The 24,965-nt window shown below is 39.2% G+C and overlaps 1 protein-coding gene across 8 annotated transcripts in view; it reads left to right on the top strand.

Annotated features, from left to right (window-relative positions):
- hspg2 (heparan sulfate proteoglycan 2) overlaps positions 1 to 24,965 on the top strand; it is a 179,653-nt gene that overhangs the window by 36,896 nt on the left and 117,792 nt on the right. For all 8 annotated transcript variants that reach the window (XM_055223337.1, XM_055223338.1, XM_055223339.1 and 5 more), the window contains exons 2-3: positions 17,832 to 17,961; positions 19,366 to 19,419. In XM_055223337.1, coding sequence (XP_055079312.1) covers positions 17,832 to 17,961; positions 19,366 to 19,419 — 184 coding nt within the window. The remainder of the gene's footprint in view (positions 1 to 17,831; positions 17,962 to 19,365; positions 19,420 to 24,965) is intronic.

Genomic DNA, 24,965 nt, shown 5'->3' with positions numbered 1-24,965 from the left:
TCAAACCTTTGTGCATCATAAGTTTTGATGTTTCTGTAGCGTTATAGAGTGACCCTTGTCCACCAATCTTTACAACAGGGGTGTCAAACTCAATTTCACCGAGGGCCACATCAGCAAAATTGGCCAGATGTAACTGTAAAACGGAATAAATGTAATGAATGTAATGTAAAATAAATGAATCTTATTACTTGACTACAAACATTGCATATGCGTTTAGATGTAAAAAAAAAAAAAATATGACTAACTGCATATCTCCTGATAAACTGACATTTTAAGACGTTTTACGTCTTTTAATTTACCTTGTCACGGGCCACATAAAATGACGTGGCGGGCCGCATTTGGCCCCCGGGCCTTCAGTTTGACATATGTGCTTTAGAACGTGAACGCAACCAATTCCATTTTCCATTTTTCTTCCGTGTATCCTGGGTCGGTGGGGCAGCAGTCTAACCAGGGACTCCCAAACTTCCCTCACCCTAGACACTTCTTCCAGCTTCTCCGTTTGGACCCCAAAGTGATCCCAGGCCAGCCGAGAGACGTGGAATTCATGGGTTCAAAATCTGGTATCCCAACTCGCTCATTTTAAATCAGAAGCGATGACAAACCACCGCAGACTAGTTGTGTTGTTTTTGGTCCGTTAAAATGATCAGAGCTTGAATGTGGATAAGCGGAAGAAAATGGATGGATGGATGAATGCGTTTTTTTGTGCTACAGATCAAATAACTTGTGAGTAACGCAGTAGCATGTCTAAAAATCCAAACGTTCAATGTAAGATGTCGCGTGCATTTGCCAAAAGTGTGGTTATATATGATAGCTGTTTTTATTAGCAATTATTACTACCAGTTTTTAGTGCAAATGCTAAATTACTAGGTGTACTTGGAGTTCTCTGTGCATGTAAACGTAGTGAGAGAGGGGCTATGTTTCTCGGTGGTCTGCGTGACTTCGGGTCCCCGCAGAGGCCCCCGCTGCGGTCATAATTGAAACGACAGTGTTTTTAGGGTGTCAAATGGGACACCACTGCACCTTGGAAGTTTCAGGAATGTGGCCGGGTGCTATCCCACCCACGGTGAGGATGAAATACAGTAGTGCTGTTCAAATCACTTTCACCTGAAGTAACTGGGATTTTTCTACCCTCAGTGGCCTACATTTACTGTGGCAGCACTGACAAAGAAGGTAGATAACAAAAATCCTCTTATATATTTCAAATTTTGATCTCATAACCTAAAAAGGGGACAAAGTGTTTAGTTGGAAAAATAGGATTAAAATGAAAGCTTTTATAACATAATTTCCAGGAGCGCGTTTACTTGTTTTTAAAGGGGCCATATTACACTGATCCATGTTATAATGTTGTTTCCTCATCACAAACAGACCTGGAGTTGTGTTTTGTTTATTCACACATCTTTAACACACAAACTCTGCATATTTAGGCTGAGTTCTTCTCTCAAACAGAAAACACCTTGTGATGTCATCATGTGGTAATACAGGAAGTGCTCCACTGTTTTTGAAACTCCATACAGCTTCACTAGGATCATCTGGATAATTTCACCGTGGAATTGCCCATTTCCTCTGAACAAAATGCAAAATGTAGCTGTTAACTTGAAAACTACCGCTTCATGACATCACAAAGTGGAACAGGGCATTTGAGCCTTGAAAATGTAGATAGACTAAAAATAAAGGGTTACTCAAATGTGTGTATGGAACAAAACACCAGTTCATCAAACTGCTTGAAAACTAGCCTAGGGAACGTAATTGACAGCATCATTAACAAATCATTTTAATAATTAATTTTAGAAATCATGCTCATTTTAACAGCATTTATTTTTCCCCACAGACTTAGAAAAATGGAAATTGTTAAAGCTAATATTCGCCAAATTTTCTGCATAACTGATGTTTTTAGTCACTAACTCGTCACTCATCTTGAACTATTGAAATGCTCAGATATTTTATAGAGATTTCTGCCAGTTAGCTTTGTATCCTGAGATTCTGGAAAACATATGCACCTTTTCCACAAGAGCAGGAATGGATGTACTGGGATCTTTCGAAAGTAACAAGTCATTCCATTCGTCAACACTAAAGCTTTTAAATCGGTTTACATAATGTGTATCCAATTACTTTGGGCTAAAGCCAAATTTCTTGAGAATCATAAATAACTATTTCCACTCCACCCTGGCAAAGTCCTTCTCCACATCCAGAGAGAGAGAGAGCGCAGAGACGGGGTGGAGTACTGATTTGTTAAGCCATATCAGATGTAATAAGCGCTGCCACTATCACTAGAGCTCCTGTTTTTCATAAAGCCAACCGAGTCTTTATAGATGATGCTAGAAAGCACGAGATCAAGCGTTGCTGCTGAAGGTTTGGTAAAATCTTTGCGTCCACATTACATTGGGAGATTGGTTGATAATTAGCAGGCTTGGTTAAATCCTTGTCTTTTTTTAGAATTAATGTAATCAATGCTTCTTTAGACGTTGATGGAAGCGGTTTAATATTAAATGATTCAGAGATAACATTTAATGTCAGTAAACCATTTGTAGTATTCTATGGGGAGGCCATTAAGACCAGGAGACTGTCCATCTTTTAATTGAAATATGGCCTTTCTAATTTCCTGCTCCTGCTTTTTCATAGCTAACCTGCTCGCCGCCACGTTCCAAATAGAAACATGGGCACACTTGCAGCTCAATCAACTCTGGATCCAATTCACTTTACACTGAAATTTGTCACCCCTCTCTCTGTAACTGCTGCAGTGAGCCTCATCATTTTGGTCTTAACCCACTCTACTCCGCAAATCTTGGTCTTTGGTCTTAACCCACTCCACAAATCAAGATATGACCATTAGTAACAGACAAATCGGGCGCCTTCTTTCCCTGAGGTTGCTCCTGTTAGCGTTAGTAACAAGTTTGATTGACAGTGTGGCTCTTTGGTTGCTATGTTCTGTGGTCGGAACTCTGCTCCAAATTCACCCTTATAACTGCTCCAGCCTCGATGAGCTTCAATTGACTGGAGCCGAACGCTACTCACTTTGTCCACTTCCTTATACAGTCTGTAATACATCCTCTGATTGATAAAGTTTGTAATGGAATTCAGAACAAAGCTGAACCTTTTAGTTTCTCCGATAAGTTGATTTTGTTGATTTTGTTCATCTTCTTATTTTCTTACTTTTCAATTTGGCTGGCCAAAAGTTTCCCAGTTTTATCTCCTTCCTCATAATAGTTTGTTCTTGTTTTAAATGCAAGCGTTTCTAGTTTGCATTATACAATTCACACACCTCCCTCTTTAGTTTTACATAATTGTTGTAGTTTTATATCTCAGCAGTCTACCTCCATACTTCGTGAGAAAAGACAAAACTCCAATCAGATCTCTCTATAAACTCTGAAAAATGACAATGAATGCATAAGTTAAGTGAGGAATAACTTCAGACCACTGCAAACAGTTTAAAAGAAACTAGTTGTGTCATTTAGAAGAAATTCAAAATATTATTTGTATGATTTCTCAGCAGACAGTCAGCAGATTTCTTCAGAACCAAAGAGTCACTGTTGTAGCTCTGAAGTAACGTCATGAGCTACAACTTAATCACTGCGCTAAGTGACCATTTCCTACTTATTTCAATGTTTGATTTTCAGTGAGACCGAAAACCACATGATTATATTTCGTTAAAGTTGGTCTCCCGTTGCACCCCCCCACTGTGCTGCGTTCGGTGTAGCACCCTCGGCCCATGTGACCTTTGACCCGGTACATGCTAGTGCTTCATGTTTCACCGGAGCTTTGAGGAAGCGGGGACAGATTTACGCACACACAAGTCAGAGTTTGTTGACAGGGCTCTACATCAATCAGACGAGACTAGCATTTATGCCGACCATTTAAGCTGTAAAAAATATAGAGTGACTAAAGTGTAAGGTATTTGCCCTCTGTCAGTCCAAGTAGAGATTACATTATAAAAATCAACTAGGATGTTTCAGCTGGCGCCATATTGTCAAGAATGGTATAACACTCTAACCCCTTTGTTATTGAAGGTGTGTTGTATACCTCTTATGCTGGAAGCTCTGCCACCTGCTTGTCTCCATAGAGATGTTATTGTTTTGCCATGAAAGTTCCATAGTATGGCATTAAACTTAAAATTTGTTCAATTACATGTGGTGCTATTGCTAAAATGCCTTAAAAAAACATGTATTCTTACTGTGATTGGGGTTGTTTCACCACAGAACTGACGTATAAAATGGTCGGATAAGTTTAATGCTGTTCTGTGGAAACTCCCAGGCAAAGCAGTAAAATCGCCATAGACACAGGTGGCAGATCCTCCTCCAGAAAAGTTAGTTCAACATGATAACCGGCTAAAGCAAAATCCTAACACATACTGTATTACAAAGCAAGTCAAGACTGTGTTATCTCAAAGCGCTTTACATCAAGAAACCACACACACATTCACACACACATTCATACACCAGTGTACACACACACACACTGGGAGCGAGGAGGGTTAAGTATCTGGTCCAAGGACACAGCAACAGCATTCATCGCTGTTAGCTGGAATGCCACCACCAACCTGCATCAACTCATGATGTTTATGTCAAGAGCAGGATTTGAAACGCCAACCTTCAAATCAACCTTCGAATGAGTGAACAAACGCTCCAACTGAGCTACTGTCGCCCTTTTCATATCAAGTACCACCAAAGAAAAGATATGGCTTTCCGGGTAGCACCAGATCTAAATGAGCTCTATAATAGGACTATTTCAGGTCCAATCAAGGGCTAAACCTGGTCTAAAAGTGGGATACATAATTTCCACTGTAATTTGAAATAAGAAATGATCCAAAGGAGGACAAAAAAATTGATAAAATTAACTCAAAATCAGCCAAACCCACAAACTGAAGAGCTGTCCAAGCACCACCTGAAGGAGCTCACGTACCACCATTGGTACAAGTACAGCAGTTTGAGAAACACCGCCTTAAACAATTACAGAAAGTGGCTAGATTTCAATATGTAGTTTTAACACCTTCTCTGATCTGCAAATAGGTTTTTTAGACTTACATTGCAGCTTTGTCCCCACCCCGTTTCATCCCTGTGTGCTTTTATCTTCAGCACAAGTCCACACAGGCTGGGTCCTCGTCAGACATGCCTTACTAAAGAGAGAGTGGGAAGGCAAAAGATTGTTTAAAGTTTTAGAGCTCATATTGAATAGCTTGAGGATACCTTTAATGTCTAATACGGCACATGAAGGAGCAGACAGAAGCATAACAACTTTAATCTCATCTTTATGTCCTGCAGTATCTGTTTGATCAAAGCCAGCTGTGGCATTGTGGCTATTCTATTTACATGCAATTATAACTATTTGAATTAAAATTAATTAGGCCATCAAATTAAATTGCCTATACATGTTTTTTCCCCCATGTCTTTGTTCAAAATTTATCTTGCCCCAGTGCAGATAAATTGTACCCAGCCGCTTCTGAGGTCAAAGTACGTCTGATATATACAATCTGCAGCTAAATATAAAGCTGTTTATTGTCCACAAATCAGGAAGTTTGCATTTGCATGCTGCTTGCTGTTAGCTGTAACTTCTCGGATGAAGGTCACAACACCTGCCAGTGTCCATGGAGATGGTATTTTTTTTCCTGGGATGCTCCACAGTATGGCATTAACGTTTCTATCTAGCTTTTGTTACATTACCGAAGTTTGAGGAAAGAGTGACCGCCAAGGGTGCCTCTCCACAGATATGACGCACTGATTTCTCGTCTCCATTGTCATCGTTAAGTTTGATGCCATACTGTGCAACATTTCAGACATAAGATGGCAGACGCTCTACCAGAAAGGTTACGTAGTGCACTTTTAAATAATAGGGTCTTGACGATAGATTTATTTTGACCCCTGCTCTGTACTTGAAAGTTTGACATGAATGCAGCGTATTGTCGAGAGAGTGAAGCGAAAGCTGTTTTCCAGTGGAGCAGGGCTGTAACCCGCTCAGCCTGACCCTGGTGTGGGGGGCTGAATGAATGACCTGGGGGAAGACGTCTGCGCAGGAACTCCAGGCATGTGCTCCGAAATGTGGACTTATCCCTCTGTTCTCCCTCCCTCCTCCTTCCCCCCCTGCTCCCTCCTCCGCCCCAAAGGTCTACTTGTAGGGTTTTTCCGAGAAGGACTGAACTGATTTTGGGAATAAAGATTAAAACTGAAATTTAGCTCAGAACTATGTTGCTGCTAAAAGGACACTCAGTTAAAGCATTTGGTTAATCAACGTTTTTTATATATTTTGGCGGCAGGAACGATCATTTTTGGGGGTTATTTATCATTTGGTACTTTTTTGTTATTTTTCTGTACTGCAATGAGATTTGAGCTTTTAGAGCAGGGGTCTCAAACTATCTGGGGGCCGCAGGAGGCAGAGTCTGGGGGAAGCTGGGTCGCATCAGGTATTCCACAAAAAATCTTTGTTAAAACATGAAGAAATATTCCAATTCTTTTGGATTTTATGGATATACATCGTTATTTGTTGAATCTTTTGTGTGACGGAAGTACACAGCACGAGTGACACGTGTGTTTGGGGTTTACCGATTTGGCAGAAACTTCTACATGCAACATAGTAATGCCACACTAACATTAAACTTTCATATTGTCCTGCGGGCCACAAAATATTGTCTCGCAATTGGTCCCCGGGCCTCGAGATGTTCTGTTCCTGTTTTTGAGAGTTAAATAAATACTAATAATATACTCTAAATAATTATGACTATAACTACTATACTATTACTATTCTGCTTTTTATTCATGTTTTTTTAATAATACTGTACATTTAGAATAGTATTTTGGGGATAAATCTCCTTTAATCTCCTTTAAGTTGCCATGGACGCCGGCATCGTCATTTTGATTGTATTATTTATGGGGCTGCAGAGCTTGGCAACAAATAAGTTCTACATGGACTACAGAGCCGTTTTGAAGCTTCTCAGAGAATCGGTTCAGTGTTGACTTGTTGTTGCACATGAACATTGAACATTTGACATAAATCAACCTACTTTATATAATATTTTAGTGACAAAACTTTTCCCAAACTCTCCATTGAAAAGAACGGGATTCCCACTTAACCACAAAGAAAGCGCAGTTTAGTCGCGTTTACAGAAAAAGTGGGCGGGGCAGAATAAGGTCAACGGTGTCACTGGAATCAATTAATTTCAGTATTTTCATTTATCGTCTATATTTTCTTCACCTACATATCCCACTTCAGATGCTGTTATCATGACAGACCTACAAAGTATGTATTTTCACAACGGCTCACCCACCTCCCTCATTTGTTAAGAAATCCATATCAGATTTTCCAACCACAAGAAAGTAGGTATTTCAATCTATCTGACTAGCTCTCACAAACCCTTTAGCACATTGTTAATATTCATATTAATTATCGAGCGAGTGCACAGGTTAACAGCTTTTTACAGACTGCAGAGTGAAGCAGGGGGATCACCAGTCAATTCACTGTCTGCATTTGGCTCCTCCGCCTGGGGCTGCAATCAATGAAATACTTAATAATTAGATGCAGACAGTGCACTGCTATCTGATTTGTCACAAAGTGCTGCTTTAACAATACTCCATGGGGGAAAAAAAGACATTTTCTCCTAAATGAAAACAATTGGATATCCTTGATTTAATAATTGGATAATGTTTCGTGAAAATGTGGTATAAACTCTAGATTTGCTTGAAGATTTGAAGTTATAAATATTAAACATAGAATTGATAATACTTGGATGATTGTCTTGGTGTTTTATTGTTTCTTCTCTGTTTTGTATTATCTGTATGTTTGTTTTTTTTTGTTTGACTTTTTATGTGAAGCACTTAGATCAGCTGAAGTGTTTTTTAAATGTAGAAACTGATTTGAAGCATCTTTAAATCAAAACCATATCTAGGTTATCTTTTTGAATGCTTTTATATAAATCACTGGTAAAATACAATTCTGCTCTAAAACTAAACTAAACTAAAACCTTTTTCAAGTGGGCGTGATTGACAGGTGGATTAACCAATCAGGAACAGGCATGGTCCCTCCTCATTGGAAAAACATTGCTGATTTCTGCAGAATCAATGAGCGAAGCATTAAACTGTTAGTCTGAGGTGAGATAAATGTGATTTTATTTGTAAATCATAGGTGACCAATGAGCTCCTATCTTTCAAATGTGTCAGACTGATGTAAACCTGTATAAAAAAATACAGAGAGGTATCATTCTGGATTTGCTAGACAATATCGCCACAGAAAAGTGATCAGAATTAGATTTTTATAACCATATCACTAGTCCAAGGCACAGACATGTTTTTCAATCACAATTCAAACCCTTTATGCACAATATTTTCTATAGGTTCTATTTAACCCCACCTCTCCCTCTCCCCAAAAATCTACAAGCTTTTTCCAAGAAAGCCCCCCGCGCTGGTTGCCCCCGCTGTATTAGTCATGGAACAGTATGTGAGGACAATCGGCCCCCTTTGTCAGACCGTGTTTGTGTGTTGAATGAAGAGCCTCCTTCAGTTTCCTCTCGGCCACATCACTCTGGATTAAAAGAGTGTGGAGAGTTTGAGCGCCACAAGGGCTTCTCTCATCAGGTGCTTAATGTCACCGCAAAGTCCTGTCAGTTTGACGATAAAACCATGACCCCAGGAAAGGGTTAAAAACACAGGAAATATTATCCTCCTCCAAACTGGGCACGTGCACGTGACGGAAGACTTGTTGTTCATTTTTCGCAGGTGTGACAATGGAATTATTGCTTTTCATATCCAACTCAAAAAGGCCCTGTATCCGATTTTTTCTTTGTATTTGAGAAAAATGAGTCTTAATCTGAACAGATATATGACGTATAAGCAGCTCTTAAGGTTTAAATGTGTCCGTTGCGTGCCGTCTGCCTCTAATTATAAAGCATTGTATTGTCTCATAACCAGGAAGTCCACATTAGCATGCAAGTTGTTGTTAGCTTTACCATTACAGCAAAACCCTGCTGTGATTTCTGAAATTGGGAAAGCCCTTCTAAACTCATCATGGTGAATACTTGGGTAAGTGCGGAATAACTTTGGACCACTGTAAACTATAAACTTAACAATTTTTTTTGTTTTTCGTTTTTAAGACAGTAAAAATCAGGTACAGCGTCTTTTATAGCTGCAATGTGTCCTCTGACTTTCTGTTTGAAAAAAACATTTTCTGACATTTTCTCAAGCCTAAAATTGGCAGATAATGCAGGACTACTCAAACATGCATGAATCTATCAACTCAATGAAGAAGAAAAATCATTAAACTATGATTCAAATGACATGGCTTCTAATACTTGAATAATTTTTTGCACATATCACATTAGTCTAGTCACTAAAACTTACTTGGTTCTTGCTTTTAGGTGTTCACTTGCTCAAACTTTGATGGCCGCAAGTTAGCCAGAGATTCCCTGGGTCAGATTATCCAAGGCGTGGCTCTCATTTTACCGTACCTTTTGAAAACCACCAATAATAACGACACACACTCAAAGAACCAAAGCGCAGACCTTCAGATTGGTGGGCAAATGTTTATTCAAAGGACGTCCCATGTTTATTCCTACCAGTGTTTGGATACTTCTCCCAGCAGGTAGCCCCACCGGCACTTTTTAAACAATGAGTCATAAAGTATACCTTATATTTGACTTTTAACCTTTACTGTAAATAAAACATCTGAAGACAGAATCAGTTTGATATGAAGGTAGTATTTTGACCTTGTATTCCCCAGTTTCTGGAAGTTGCCGTGGGCGCTGTCATCGTTATTTGGGTTGTATTATTTTGCATGGGACTTCTGATCTTGACAGAAAGTAAGTTCTATACGGACTACAAATCCGTTTTAAAGCCTCCCAGAATATATAATGGGACTCACGCTCAATAAAAGCACGGTTTAGTAGCATTTAGTGGCAAAAGTGGGCGGGACAGAGTAAGGTCAATAGAGACCACCAATTTTTGTATTAAATCCAAATGTAACATGTCAATTTGCAACTCAGTCCATATTGTTTCATAGTAAAGTTTGTTTTGCTTAGTATCATAATCTGGCAACACATCTACGTGAGTTGATATCCCACACTGAGCGGCGTGCTTCGGGCCTGGTGGTGCCTGGCAGTGCTCGGGGTGCTCCTACTTTTAAGCAGTTTCTTAATAAAGAGAATATGTGTCAAGCTTTCATCTACCTAATGCTTTGTGCATTTACATTCCAATCCTGTTTAGTACCGTCTAAGAAGATATTGTTTGAAAGGGAGACGTGTAACTGAGGGAGGGCAGGGAATTCATCTACTGGAGATTTAGTCTTTCGAAAGGTCACTCGCTTGGATCAGCTGACTCAAATAGTAACTGTAGCAAACTGCCAGCGAAGGTTTTTTTGTTTTTTTTATTCCCAAAAACTTTAAAGGCACTACCAACCAAATTTCTACTTAAAAATGTGATAAACAGAACTAGTTTGCAGTGGTCCAAAGTTATTCTGCTCTTACCTTATGCATTTCAAGCAACCTAATTATTCTCTGCAATAAGTTTATAAGCTCTCTTTTCACACAAGCCAAAAAACAGTTGTGCGGTCACTGTAATCCAAATATCAACTAGCATGCTAACAGTGCACTTGATGAAAACACTTTTTTAAGATGCAGACAGCGCGCAACGGTCTCATTTTAACCCTACGAGTTGCTTTTTAAATATATTGTCACTTATGCAAAATCAATTTTACTTTATTGTTACATGAGAGAATGGGATACAGCCCATTTTCCTAAAGGTGATAACAGATTTAAAGGTCCTAATTTATGTAAAATTGACTCATGTGGGCGTTAAGTCATGTTATATCTTTTTACCTCCTCAAAAACATACCTAGAGTTGTGTTTTGTTTCATGTTTGAGTAATCCTTTAATTAATTATTAGTCTGTTTACATCTCCAAAGCTCAAAATGCTCTGTTCCACCTTGTGATGTCATGAAGTGGTAGTTTTCAAGTTAACAGCTACATTTTACCTTTTGTTCAACAGAGATGATTCTAGTGAAAGTGTGTATACTTTAAAACCACAGTGGAGCACTTCCTGTATTACCACATGACATCACAAGGTGGAACAGAGTGTTTTCCATTTGAGAGAAGAACTCAGTCTAACATTTGTCAGAAAATAACATAATATGGGCCCTTTAAAGTACTTACAGAATGAAAGTAAAAATGGGATTTCACGAGCTATAGTTATGTCATGTCTTCTCACAGTGTCCAACTTTGACATCCTTCCAACTCAATCTTCCTATATTTCTGAACTAACCTAAATGTAAAAAGTAAGTAGTCATGAGTTTGGTGGTTTGGGGGCTTTTGGGAACACTTTAAGCATCTCTGTCCGGAAACAATGTGCCTTCAGAGACGATTTGTCCTTCTGTGTGGTGCGAGGCGTCCACATTAGCGTTGGAGAGAGGACATTTTTCACAGATTGTCCTGCAGCTGCACCAGTGCGTTTATTATCCGAGTGGGCGATCCCGGTCCCTCACAGAATTCTTCTCACGATGTGTGGACAGACTTGGACGTCACCCTGATGGAGCCAGCCGTGTGGGGGTGTGATCTCTGCAACATGTGTGTCTCACAGAGAGGAGACTGGAAATATTGTAGTGGCATTAGGGATCGTTAGGTCAAATTGGGGTGGGGCGATTAATTGAATTTGAATCGAGATTGAGTTTTAATCATTTATGATCGTCTATGATAATGTCGGGGTATAAAGTAAAGTGGAAGTATATGGTTTGGAGTTCAGGCTTTGGAGGAAAACATTGGGCTGTTTTTGTGTTAAATGGCAATGATTAAGTCTGTCCTGTTTACGTTCATATAATCAATACTGAACTCTGAATACTGAATACTAATACATTACTAAATATACTTGTGGGGCAATTGGTTACTTTCTTTTCCGAGTACTAGTTGGAGAATTCACCTATTGTGTATGTCAATGTAATCATTTGCCCAGGAGAGGTCCATGGTATGGTATCAATAATAGCAATAATTGACTAACTTTGAAGACTGTCTTTTATTAATGTAAACCAGAAGTATTATACAAAATCAACTTTTTTAGAGCTTTCCCCATGTTATAGTTGTTTCGCCTCACCATTTACTCACCTTAAGTTATATTTGGAGTGATTCGTGCATGTTTGAGCAATCTTTAATCACTTATTTTCAAGATGCCATGTTGCTGATCAGTTCCCATTTTCACCACCACCGGCATACACCCACTGCTCTGTATTTACCTTTTCTCCAGTTTCATTTCTTAATCGATGAAATGCACAGGATTCTGCAGTGTTGCATAGTCATTTTACTCTCCGACATGATCTGCAGCTATCCATAGGAGGTACCGACTCTTTGTTGTCATGATGTTTACGGCGATGTCAGCTCCCATTGGGCACCATAGCCTTCTAATGCTGAAGTGAGCAGACTTTTTTCTTTTAAGTCGTTTTAGATTAATATTGCGATGTAAATGTGTAAATTATAACAAAGATCCACAGGTGTCGTAGATTATAGCTGTATATCAAACACAAGCACAGTAGATCTTCAAAGTGTTTTTGAGGCACCTTGAATAACATAGTCTTGCTGCCTCTCTGTAGTTTTGACTTGCAAATTGACCTACTGGAGTCAATCTAATTTATATTGTTGAACATTTTGGGCACCACAACATCATCTCCATGGAAACAGAGAGAAGTTACATAGTGCAAACTTACCATATGTGCAGTTGACTAGTTGGTTGCAATTTGTGAGTCTTTTATGTGGCAGTTAGCTTTTATGTTCACTGAAACTGCTTTGGTGGTACATAAAACTCTGTCTTTTCCAGTCTGTGCAACAGGCTGTGCAACAGGCTGTGCCACAGACGAGGGAGAGGGCCTCAGAGGTTGTGTTGTCGTGAGGTTGTGAAAACTGCGCCGTGAGCCAGCGTTCAGAATGACAGCGGGCCTACAGCTACAAGACATCTGCCGAAACCTCCACAACACTCTCTGCCCTTATTCTTATCTCCTGCTTGTGGACAAGAATGCAATTTCCTCTGCTCTTAGCAAAGAAAACTGGCTAGAAAACTATGTCATGGTTATGGTCACATTTTTTTGTAGCGCTTTTCCACCTTCAAGGCATTTAAAGTGTAAAACTATGCACTGGCTATAGAGTTGTCAAAAGTATCAAAATCAGATAAAAGTTATTAAAAGTAGTATCGAAATTAGGTACTTATTTGAACAAGTATCGGTTACTAAAAAAGTCACATTCAGAGGACAGAAATGAACCTTTCCTGAACGCAGATATAAGGTAATGTAAATGAAAGTGATAGAATGTCATTTTCAACATCACAGTAAAGAGTGTTTTTTCTTTATTGAGAATCGTGTCTATTCCTTAGGATCAAAATCATGCTATGGGTTTGTCCGTCACGTTTCTTGCAGATCATGCCCATTCTTGTAAGGCAAACAGTATGTATTGAATGAGTGGAGTTATTCATAAGTAAACAGCGGAATTCCTCTCACCTGAATGGTGTGTGTTTCTCTGTACAACGTGTTTGCAATATTTATGTATAAGTCCTTCAAGGGTGTACCTGGTTGCCATATGTGTCTTGAATATTGCAAAAAGTGGCAAAAGAGAGAGGTTCCCATAGGCTAACAGTGTTGTGAGCGCTGGGAGGGCTTAGAGTGAAGAATTATAGAGTCAGGACCTTTATCTTGAGGGAGAGATAACTTTGACACAGCCGACATGCCTTGACTACGACTGAGCAAAGTTCACACTCTGACTACTGCTAGAATGTAGTAGCGTGGAGCGAATGGGACTTCATAAATACTTAACAGGTTTATTAACGTCTTGTAGTCATGTCGGGTACAGACGGGCAGCTCTTAAAGCGGACACATTGGGTTTTTTGGGGGATATTTATACATAGATCGCTATTTGCACATTTTGTTCATTGTAAACTGCAATATTGATCTGAAATGGGTTCAGTGGTAAAATGAGTGAATGGTCATATTTTTATACAGTGCTTTTCCACCTTAAAGGCACTTAAAGCTTGAAGAAAATGAAGAAAAAATGCTCCTTTTTACAATGTAATTTTCAGATACAAACAATAGAACTTAGTAGTATCTTAGCCGGAGGTTTTGGATTTGTTCTGATAAAGCTCAAAATAGTATTAAAACTGCTCAGGAAAGTTCAAATTTTGTCCTGTTAATGTGATTTTTTGCAATATCGATTATTTAGTTTTTTGGGTGACAGTAGCTCAGTTGGTAGAGCGTTTAATGGTTGGTTGATGGTGCGATTCCAGCTCTCACAGATGAATGCTGTCGGTGTGTCCTTGGGTGAGGTGGGTTAAGTGTCTTGCCCATGTGTGTGAAAGGCAGCGTGGTTCCTTGATGTAAAGCATTTTGAGTGCCTTGAAGGTGGAAAAGCGCAGTATAAAAATTTGACCATTTCCCAATTTATCATTTAGTATTAATTAGGATGTCATTTTCGACCACACTAGTCCCTCATCCAGCGGGACACCAGGAGGAGGTTACATCCCAAGGCAGTGGGAAGCACAGATGATCACTGATGGTTGGCTGGTCGGAGCAGCTGAAAAGAATGTGTTTAGTCAGCACTTTCCCTTTGAAAATGTCCCGGGATTGTTGTTATAAGGGTGGTCAGTGAGCGGAGCGAGGATTTGAGGGGATACATGAAGTTATTTATTAGCTCCAGCCACTTAAATAGGAAAACTACCATGACCGTGTTGATGGAAATGTGAATTGGGAAGCATGGGCTGCACCGAATGCCAGATGGGCGCTCTGCCAGGCACTATCTGAACCTGTGCCCCTCCACTCTGCAGACTGAAGCTGAGAGAGAGATTAGACCCTCTTTGTGGTTGCTCTGGCCCCAGACAATAGACTTTATCAAGATGATCAGATAGGAGGCACATAGGAGGGAGATAGGAGGGAGAGTGGAGGTGCTGGTCCATTCTTCTGCCTCTGCACAGTGAGTGGTCCTAAGAGGAGTGAGATATCAGAGGAGAAATTGGACCATCCTGCTATCTGTAAGTGATAGAGAGACTTAAAAGAGCACTGATAATTCAGCCTGAAACCTTTTAAAATAGGGATTTGAGAATATCAGATGTTAGGGTTGTTCAGTAATGCTGCAAGTTTAATCACAAATAAATCAAATAACTATTTGAATGGACTCAATTAGCAAATTACAAAGACGGCAATTTTTAAGTTCCATAATTTCTTCCACAAACAACAGAATACCCTGTCTTATTCTGCATAAATCCTGTAGTTTAGCTCTGTACAGACACATTCTGAAATACATGTGATTGTGTCTTTGAACAAAATCCTTTGTGTTCACACCAAACTGGGCTCAAACCTAGATCAAATCATGTTAAGTCCTGATGGTTTGGTTTAGTTCTGGTCCAGGTTTAGTCCAGGTTTAGTCCAGGTTTAGTCCAGGTTTAGTCCAGGTTTAGTCCAGGTTTAGTCCAGGTTTAGTCCTAGTGTAGAACTTGTGTGAAAACATTTGATACATCAAACAGTAGCTTCATGAACACCTTTAATTTCCGTTGTAAAATAGATCACCATTCCTCAAGTGTAATGCCAGCTCCATGAAATCAAACTTTCTAAATTAAGTGATGTGGCATAAACAGATAAATTAGACTTACTTTTTCTTCAATATTGACTTTAATTTGTGAAAGGAGCTTGAAGGAGCATCTGCTTCACTGCATTAAAATAAATCTGCCTTGTACCCACCACCTGCAGAGTTCCTTTGGTGTTTAGGGCTCGCACATGTTCACACTATATTTACTCTCCCTTTAATTACTATTTTTCATGTTCTGTGGTTCACACTCGGCCGCTGCAGTAGGTACATCACATGCAGCGTCATGACTGTGAAAACTGCACTGCGTGACACTCAAAAATTAGCATTTGAATATTGTTCAAATTAACTTTTTTTTTAACTTATTTGATGAAGTGAGTAGCGAGTCCTAGTTGCTAATAGAAATGATCAGGTTCAATGTGTGGATTTACATATTGGATAGTTCATGGCTCTTGCAAAAAACCACCTCTTCTCCCTGGCATTTAATACTAGCCATTATCTGTATATTTGTTTTTTGTTGTTGTTTATGTGAAGCACTTTGAGCAGCTGTGTGTTATAATTTACACCTGTAATTCTTGAGCAGGATGGTGTTAATAATGGAAATGTAGATTAAATGCCCACAAATAAATGTGACGCTACCAGGCCAACTTACTGGTCAGAGTAAGTGATATTGCCTCTCCACAGAGCTAAATAAATAATAGGAATACCATACTGTGGAGCAATAACATATCCTTGCAAACAAATAGATAGGTGATGAAAAGTTGTATAGTGCACCTTTTTAAAGTGAAATTGTACCTTGCCATCACCTGGGGCGTTTATCAGTATCAGATTCCTCTCTCCCTCCTCCCTCTGTAACACCTTCTCCTTTGCTCCATTCAGTAGCACATTAAATGACACAGGGATCACAGAGAGGTATTTAAGAGCCTGTTTGGAGATGTTCCATTTGAGACGTTTGTACTGCTCCAACAGGTGACACAGTCTTTCCATGAGACACTATTTCCCTGATTATACAGTGCAGAGGAAGTACTGGAGGAGATGTGTTATCATAACGCCACGGGCCAGATCTGTTAAGTAAACAGATTTGTGTGATTAAGTCATTTCGATATCTCTGCCAATGTATCTGCTTGTGTGTTGATATGTAGGTTGTGAAAGCATGTGGCAAGATCACTATGCTAACTTTAAATGGTACTTGCAACTTTAAAACATAAATACGTGGTAGTATTTAGTTCATATTGTAAAACAGAAGGCATTTTGTATTCACATAAATTGGGATTGAATTAATATTACCTGATTGTTGTTATCACCTCTCTATGTTGCTATATATCTGTTTTTAAAGATCTTACTACTTCATTGTACTAGTTTTGTTCTAAAAACTTTCCTGTGTTCACTATTGGTGGTTTTGAGGTTGGCAAGATAAATTCACAAATGTTTAACCTGAACCTTATTTCTATTAATGACGAGACCCTATAATCAAAAATCTGCATTTAAACCATCTGTATAGAATATTTTTGGCCTATAGATATGTCTGGAACCCTTCAATCAAATCCATTATATCCATTTATGCTAATTTGACCATTGTTGCGGAAATAAGACTCCATTTGCAGGCTCTGATGAATGTTGAAGCAAAGACAAAGAGTTTATTTCTTGCAAGAAATGGGTCCAACCGCATCTCTTCCTAATGTCAGACCCCGAATGATGGAAATCTGATGGAAATTTGAGACGACCAGAGGACATACATTTTAGACTAAGGATGTGACACGATACAAGGTGTGATAGATTTCAAAGGAGAGAGATCTCAAAGCCAAGTAATTTCTAAAAAGTAAAATAATCTCACAATATTTGGATTTCCTTTACAACTATAACTATGCTGCATATATATATATTTTTAATCTCTATTATTGTTTTTTGTTGAATTTTATGTGAAACACGTTGATCAGCTTAAGTTGTTTTAAATGTCCTATACAAATGAGCTTGAATTGGATTGAGTCTTCAGTATAATGTTATGCACACATTTCCATACATGCATTATATATAGTATTTTAAAAAGCCCAAGATAATGCATTATATAGGAGCTTTAAATAGATTTGTCATGTTGTCATTCTGATCTCTGCACCTGCCAACTGGTAGTGTGCCAGAACTGTATGTAGGTCACCGTTGTCAACAATGAAAGCACATTGTAAATCTAGCCAGACGCATTATCTTTGTAAACTCATGCATCGCTGTGGTTCCTTTACATTTGATTGCAGCGGGACGTTACAATACCTCTCCCGTCCTTTTAAACCTTTTTTTAAATCTCTTCTTTGTTTGTTTGTGGTAGGTGTCCCGGGCTTCTAAGGTGTGGGGGGAGGTCCCGGTGCCGGAGGATTTGGAGGCGGAGAAAAAGGTGCAGGCGTCGCACAGTTTACTGGACGATGACGAAGACTTTGCAGCTGATGAAGCTTCAGGAGGTGAGTGTGAGTGGAGCTGAGTGACCACAAACCACAGTAATTACACTTAACATCAGGCTTTGAACTGAATTATAAAGTCAGTGCAAAGAAGGGGGGAGATGGATGTGCAGGACAGAACGATTTGGGAGCAATATCTAAAGGACCATTTAAGCAAATATTTGACAGAAATTGTTCAATATAACAGATTGCAAAGACTGTCATTATTTAAACTTTTTAGCTAAGGAATAGACTAAAATAAATCAATGTTTTTTGGGGTTTTTTTGTATGATTGTTTACCATTAAAACATAGACACACATCCATCCGTGCTCTGATCTTAAAATATGACCCTTATTTGGTCTGGAAAAGGACGACCACCTGCTTGTTTCCATGGAAATGTTCTTCCTTTGGCTATAATATTTCATGGTTTGGCATAAATCTCGTCTCTCTCCATGGAAAATGTTATGAAGTATGATTTTAACTTTAACTTCTGTTTCCAAATTTCAGATGTCATTTTTTTAGATTGGGGATTGGTAAAGTAATGCAGATTTTGTGGTGTGTTTGAATACATACTTTGACACACATGGGCCTTCAAAAGGAATTCAGTGTTGGTGTCAAAATGAATCAGAGTAGCTTTGTAGGAAAATTATGGATATATTTATAAAAATATCAGTACAACGTTTGGACAGAGAATTGAATTAATGCTTTTTGGACTAACCATTCATATTTTTTACCACTGGATAAATACATATCCAAAATTAAACACCCTTTTGACCAATATCAGAATAAATCATATTAAACCACTTTTCCTGAGGGACAAACTCATCACATCAGTTACTGCAAAATTCTTATGTAATTTGTCTGAGGAATCGTCACAGACTTGGTCCAGATGAGTTGGGATTTTCTTTGTTTGTTTTGAGTTACATGACTAAGACTCTCCATAAACAGGGGTTTGTAGTTTCCATTAAGAGATTTACTGTGGCTGTCCCTGTTTAAATCACAAACTCTCGTAACTTCCTAATAACACATGAATCAGCAATCGATGAACTCACTGTGCAATCCCGCTAATGTGTCTGCATTTGCATGTATCACATACTGTCAGTCTAAAACCAGAGTCACCGATAGAACATAGAAAAAACAATGCCACTTTCTGATCTTACTTATTAAGTCCAATGTAATTTTTATCATTCCACAATATTGCATTAAACTAAAGGCGGTGTCACCAAGCAGTACTAAAAACTGAGTAAATGCAATGTAGATAACTATAATGCCATACTGTGCAACATTTCAGCCAAACTATACATGTTTTCTCATTGTATACAAATTATGACTTACATTGCCATTACTTGGCTCTTTCTGAGTATTATCATGTCCTCTGTATTTCTGTCAGTCAGTCCATTGACCCTTTCCTTCTTCTCGTGTTACAGATCTGCCCAGTGGAGAGGATGATGGCAGCGCCCCCTGGCCCCCGGCTGTCTCAAGTAAGTCCCCACAAACTCTCCCTCTTTGTCAATGTTTGTGGAAGATTACTCATCCCTCCAAATGTATCTCCATCCACTACACACACTGAAATGGCCTTAAGGATTTTTTAAAATACTGAAATACTGTGAGTTGATACTAATCATAGTTGTTTTTTTAGTCCTGGTTTAGTTCTGTTAAGGTCCTGGTTTAAAGCGGTTTTGTCCTGGAATTTGTTCTAGATTTTGTCTTTGTTCAGACCTAGCTTTGTCCTATCTTAAATCCAGATTGGAATTTTTATATTTTTTTTTCTTTGATTATTTTAGCTCTAGTTTAGACATATTTTATTGTTTTCTGGTCTGAATGGAAAAATTGCATGGTCTCGAATATTCCGCAGTACGGCATTATACTTTTTCAATATCAGTTCATTATTGCCAAAAAAATTGCCTTGAAAATAACACATTTTTACTGTAACCGTGTTCGCCTCTCCACAGACTTGACTTGTAACTTGGTCTGAGCAACACGCAAAACAAAGCAAAGCAATACGATTTCCTTGGAGATGTGAAGACGGTAGACCCTTTACCAGAAAAGTTACATAACTTTGACTTTGTTTAATTTTAGTTTAGTCTTTTTTAAGCCTGTTTTACACATGGTTTAGTCCAGATTTAGTTCTAATCTAGTTTTTAGCCGTTTTGATAATTTTAGCCCTGGTTTAGACTTGATTTTTTTCCTGTTCAGACCATTTTAAATCCCCTTTGTCCTTTTGGTTCCTGAAGTCATTGTTACGTTCACTTTAAACCCACTTAAAATACATCAGTCCTCATGTTTCGTGTCTCTTGTATGAGGGCTTGAGTGATGATGGCTTTCCCTCCTGTTCCACCCTCTCGCCTCCCGGGCCAATCCGCTCCGCTCTGGTCATAACACCGGTGCTCGGCTTTGTCTGGAGACGTAAACATATCTTCCTTCCCTTCATCTTTTTACCGGCAGCGGAGGTGACGGGCGCTGAAATACATGAAAGCCCTGCCAACAATGATTGCTTGGGCACAGCTTGTTTTGCATTCTATCCGTCATTACAGCCCTGGTCAGCAAGATTTGGAGGAACAATTCATCTGGGTATCTCCTAGATCTGCCACTTACACATACTCAAAATAGCATGTCCTAATCACCTCACCAGAATATGCTTAAAAGTTTCTAGTAGTTTATTTACTTATTTGGCTTAGAGATAATTTGAGCTGTTCCACTATTTTTGCTTTTTTCTTCAAGCAGAAATCAAATCAATGTATCATATTCAAATAGATCTAGAAAAGATTAACAAATGACAAAATAGTAGTATTTTAGTACTAGTATTTTGGGCACTCCTTTAGAGATAGGGTGAGGAGTCTCAAGGGAGGATCTCGGAGTAGAGCCACTGCTCCTTCATGTTGACAGGGCCCTGCTGAGGTGGCTCGGGCATCTGTTCAGGATGTGTCCTGGACACCTCCCTGGGGAGATGTTCCAGGAATGTCCCACTGGGAGGAGGCCCCGGGGAAGACCCAGGACACGCTGAAGGGACTATGTCTCTTGGCAGGCCTGGGAATGCCTTAGGATCCCACTGGAGGAGATGGAGGACGTGTCTGGAGTGTGGGAAATCTGGGAGTCCTTCTTAGGCTGTTGCCCACGCGACCCTGGCCCTGAATAAGCAGAAGAAAATGGATGGATGGTAGTAGTAATAGTAGTAGTTTTTACTGCTGTTGCCCTTAAGTAATACACTTCAGCTCCCCCTGCCCACTACAGTCAAAATATCAGAATCAGAATCAGAATCAGAAGACTTTTATTGCCATAGTCTGTGAACACAGTTCACAAACTAGGAACTTGATACGGTGAAAAAGTGCAACATAAACACACTGAATAAATACAAATACAAATAAGAGCATGCACAAAGTTAAAAAGATATGCTTAAAAAAATCAAATGAAATACTTAAAGGGAAAAAATATGTACAATAGCAGCATCAGAACAACAGTGCAAAGTGGCTTATTAAAGTGACCGGTGTTATAAAGTGTCCAGTTTAGTGCAGATATTATAGAGTGTTCATGAGACAAACAGCAGAGGGGAAGAAACTGTTCTTATGGCGAGAGGTTCTGGTCCCAATGGACCGTAGCCTCCTGCCAGAGGGAAGTGGCTCAAATAGTCAATATAAGTGACTTGTTGCAAACACGAAGGACATCTGACATAAAACCTGTCAAAGTAATAAGCCAAAGCTTAAAATAGATTTTTTATAACTCTTCATTTGATTGGAATGACAAATAATGATTTACCTTTTCTGGTTGGGATCCGGTACTTGTTTGTCTCCATGGAAATGTTATTGCTTTGGCCAGAATGTTCCACAGTTTGGCATTAATCTTCTATAGTGGATTTATTTACTGCAGGTGTTTTTATTGCTAACGCAGAGGCATTGTTGCACAAACTGTGAGCCTCCATAGAGGCTGATGAATGTAATGCAACACTGTGGAGTATTACAGTCAGCATCTCCATGAAGACAAGAAGGTGGCTGACCCCCAACCAAGAGAAGTTACTTGAGTGAACATTTGATATCGCAAATACTATGCCAACAAGTGACACTACACAGCACTGACTTCATGGGCCCGACCACTGTGTTATATTTGCCCTGAGTGTTAATACACAAACCAGTGCCACAGTTCTGACAATAGCTGCGTCTTATCGAACATGGTTGAAGTTTATGTTTGCCTTCATCAGGGTGGAATAAATGTTTGGGCAGCGGTGTTGAGAGCTGACATCAGAGGAGGGCATACATCATGTGCCTCTGTGTAAAAATAGCGTGGCTTTGAAGCTAACTTTAGACAGTTGACATTATCGTGGATATTGTTAGCAGCATGTGACTGTGACCGATCGCCTAGATTTAAAACGCAGCCTCTGGTCACAAAATAATTACACTGCAAATAGCAATATCTATGCAGGAGTTCAACAGGAGTTTGACTTAAAATCTGTATGAGAATCTTCATGTCATAGTTATGGATATTAAGGAGTTTTTTACATTTTTATTTTGTTTATTAAAACCTAAATAAAAAGCTTTCGGTATTAATTTCTTGATAATAAATGTGTAATAATTGCTATCAAAACAAAAAACAAATTTGTCAAAAGTCTGAACTCTGCGCCCCCCTCTACTGGTACATAATTTTACAAAATCAAAAATGGATCTATAAACCAGTCATTGAGCGTAGATTTAGTAAACAATAATCAGTTTGTATTTGATAATCGATAAATGCGTATGATAATCCTCTTGCTGGTACTCCTAGTCAAACGTGCTTAGTTGTGGTAGCCAATGCACTGCTCCTGACGGGTTGCCCCAGTGGCACTGAAGGATAGGCCAAATGCAGAGGACAAGTGTACCAACTACCTTCGCTTTAGTGGTTAATAATTAATCAATGCTTAGTTAATAGACATTTAAATTCAGTACATTTAACCCGAGTGATCACCGTTGTAATAAACCTGCCTATTAGCACTTCTTTGTAACTGCTATTTTAACCTTTGATTATTTTGCGGTCCCACTGGCTTTTGGCTCTTTTAATATTATGAGTATGGTGGAATACAAAGGTCTTCTGTGTTATTCGGACAGCCCTGTGGGAAAATATTTGGTCGTATTACGAGCCTCAGAGCCTTCCCTATTACTCTAGTTTATTGGAGCTGCTTACCATAAACTACCTTGCTTTTGTACCCACATAAAGGTCAGTGCTGCTTTAATGCCCAGATTAACAAAGAGTCAGTGTTTTACTTTGTACATCATCTAATCATACAGGAGGGATGATGTTTATGTTCTATTTTGCCTGATTATATTTATATTTTATTACATTTATGTTTTTTCTATAAGGCAGTTTAAGCACATTTGGATCCATGTGTTACATTGTGTCAAAACAAGAAAAATGTACCGTAAATTTTGGACTATTGAGCGCACATGAATGTAGGCCACACCTGCTGAATTTTAAAATAAATACAATTTTGGAAGCTAAATAAGAAAATAAATGCAATATTCATATTTTTGTGAAAATGTGGCTGATCATTAAGTGTCCCAAAGACCTTTATTTTTTACTGAATTGTATCAAATCGAGTTGAAATATATTGTATTGTATTTTATTGAATCGACAGTGCACTATCGACATATGGATCTTATCGACAACGTCTTATTGATACCCAGATCTAGTCAAAAATTATTTCAAAATATGATGACAATAATATGCTTTTTAGATTAAGTGTGCTGCTCATATTTTCAGTGTGACTAGTGTAGTACTACAGATTGATCTATGAAACTGTGAGAAGCACCTCTTCACCACTACCATGGTAACATAAGTAATGTTTAACTGTTGGGATACAGGAAAAAGCAACCATTTAGACTCATTTGAATTTGCAATTTTTTTTTGTTTATTTTGAATGCAGGACCTGTGTGTGCGTTGTACCTCAACTCATTTGTGCCACTTACACTATGTGCAGTGGAAACAAGTCAAGATACAGACACAGGTTAAGAAGGGGTTGGGTTTGGGATGGAGGGTGATTTACTGCCAGCAGATAAACCACCTCCTCCTCCTCTTTTTCTTGTTCTTCTTGTCCACCTCGGCTTGGAGCTCCTCCAGTATGACCTTGGTCTGCTGCAGCTGATCACCTGACTCCTTTAGGGACATCTGCAGCTGCTCACATCTGAGGAAGGCAGATGTTCTCTCCTCCTCACTGTGGGTCAAAGCTGTGCTCAGCTCCTTGGTGGTCTTCTGGTGGAGTGAACTCTCCTCCACCATGGCCTTGTGGGTGGAGTGACATTTCTCCAGCACAGCCGTAAAAGCCGTCTTCTGTGAGTCCAAGTTCTTTTGGAGTATTTGAACTTTGCTGCGTTCAATGTTCAGGCTCTCCTCCAGATTCTGTGACTTGTTCTGGGCCTCTTCAGCTGTCTGTCTCTGCTCAGTGAGGGCAGACTCCAGGACGGTGATCTTCCTCTGCAGAGTCTGCTTCTCCTGCTGTTCCCTCTGGAGCTCCTGCTGGGTGCTAACCAGAAGCTTGTCTTTGCTTTCCGCCACCTCAGTGGTCTCTTGTAGTGTAGACCTCAGTGCCCTGTTCTCGTCCTCATACTGCTCTAGTTTCTGGGACTTTTTAATCATGGCGACTTCCTGTTTCTCTATGGTGTCGTGGGCATACTTCAGCTCCTCAAAGACATCAGCGGTGTAATAGTGGTTGTTCGCCTTGTGCCTCTTCAGTTGTTCTTCGAGCTCCTCCACCTTGGCTTGGTCCCTCAGGGCAAGAGTCTGCTGCTCTTGGGAGAACCTCTTAAGATTATCGTTCTCCTGATAGAGGTCGTACACATATTCATTGACCATCTCCCTACCCTGAATTGAGTCATAAAAAATATGAAAATAATAATAATTAAAAAAAAAAAAAGAATATAATAGATTTTGGAGATGAACTTCCTTGTTTCACAGTTAGCAGCGAAGTACCAGTACTTTACACAAACATTTGCTCATATATTACAGTAATACATATTTCATTCAGTCTTTAATAGCTATTATTTTAAGGCAATAAACCTTCAGAGTA

The sequence above is a fragment of the Periophthalmus magnuspinnatus genome, chromosome 7, assembly GCF_009829125.3.
Source record: "Periophthalmus magnuspinnatus isolate fPerMag1 chromosome 7, fPerMag1.2.pri, whole genome shotgun sequence".
Lineage (NCBI taxonomy): Eukaryota > Metazoa > Chordata > Actinopteri > Gobiiformes > Gobiidae > Periophthalmus > Periophthalmus magnuspinnatus.
Note: the sequence above shows the minus strand (reverse complement) of the source record. Positions and strands in the feature narration are given on the sequence as shown.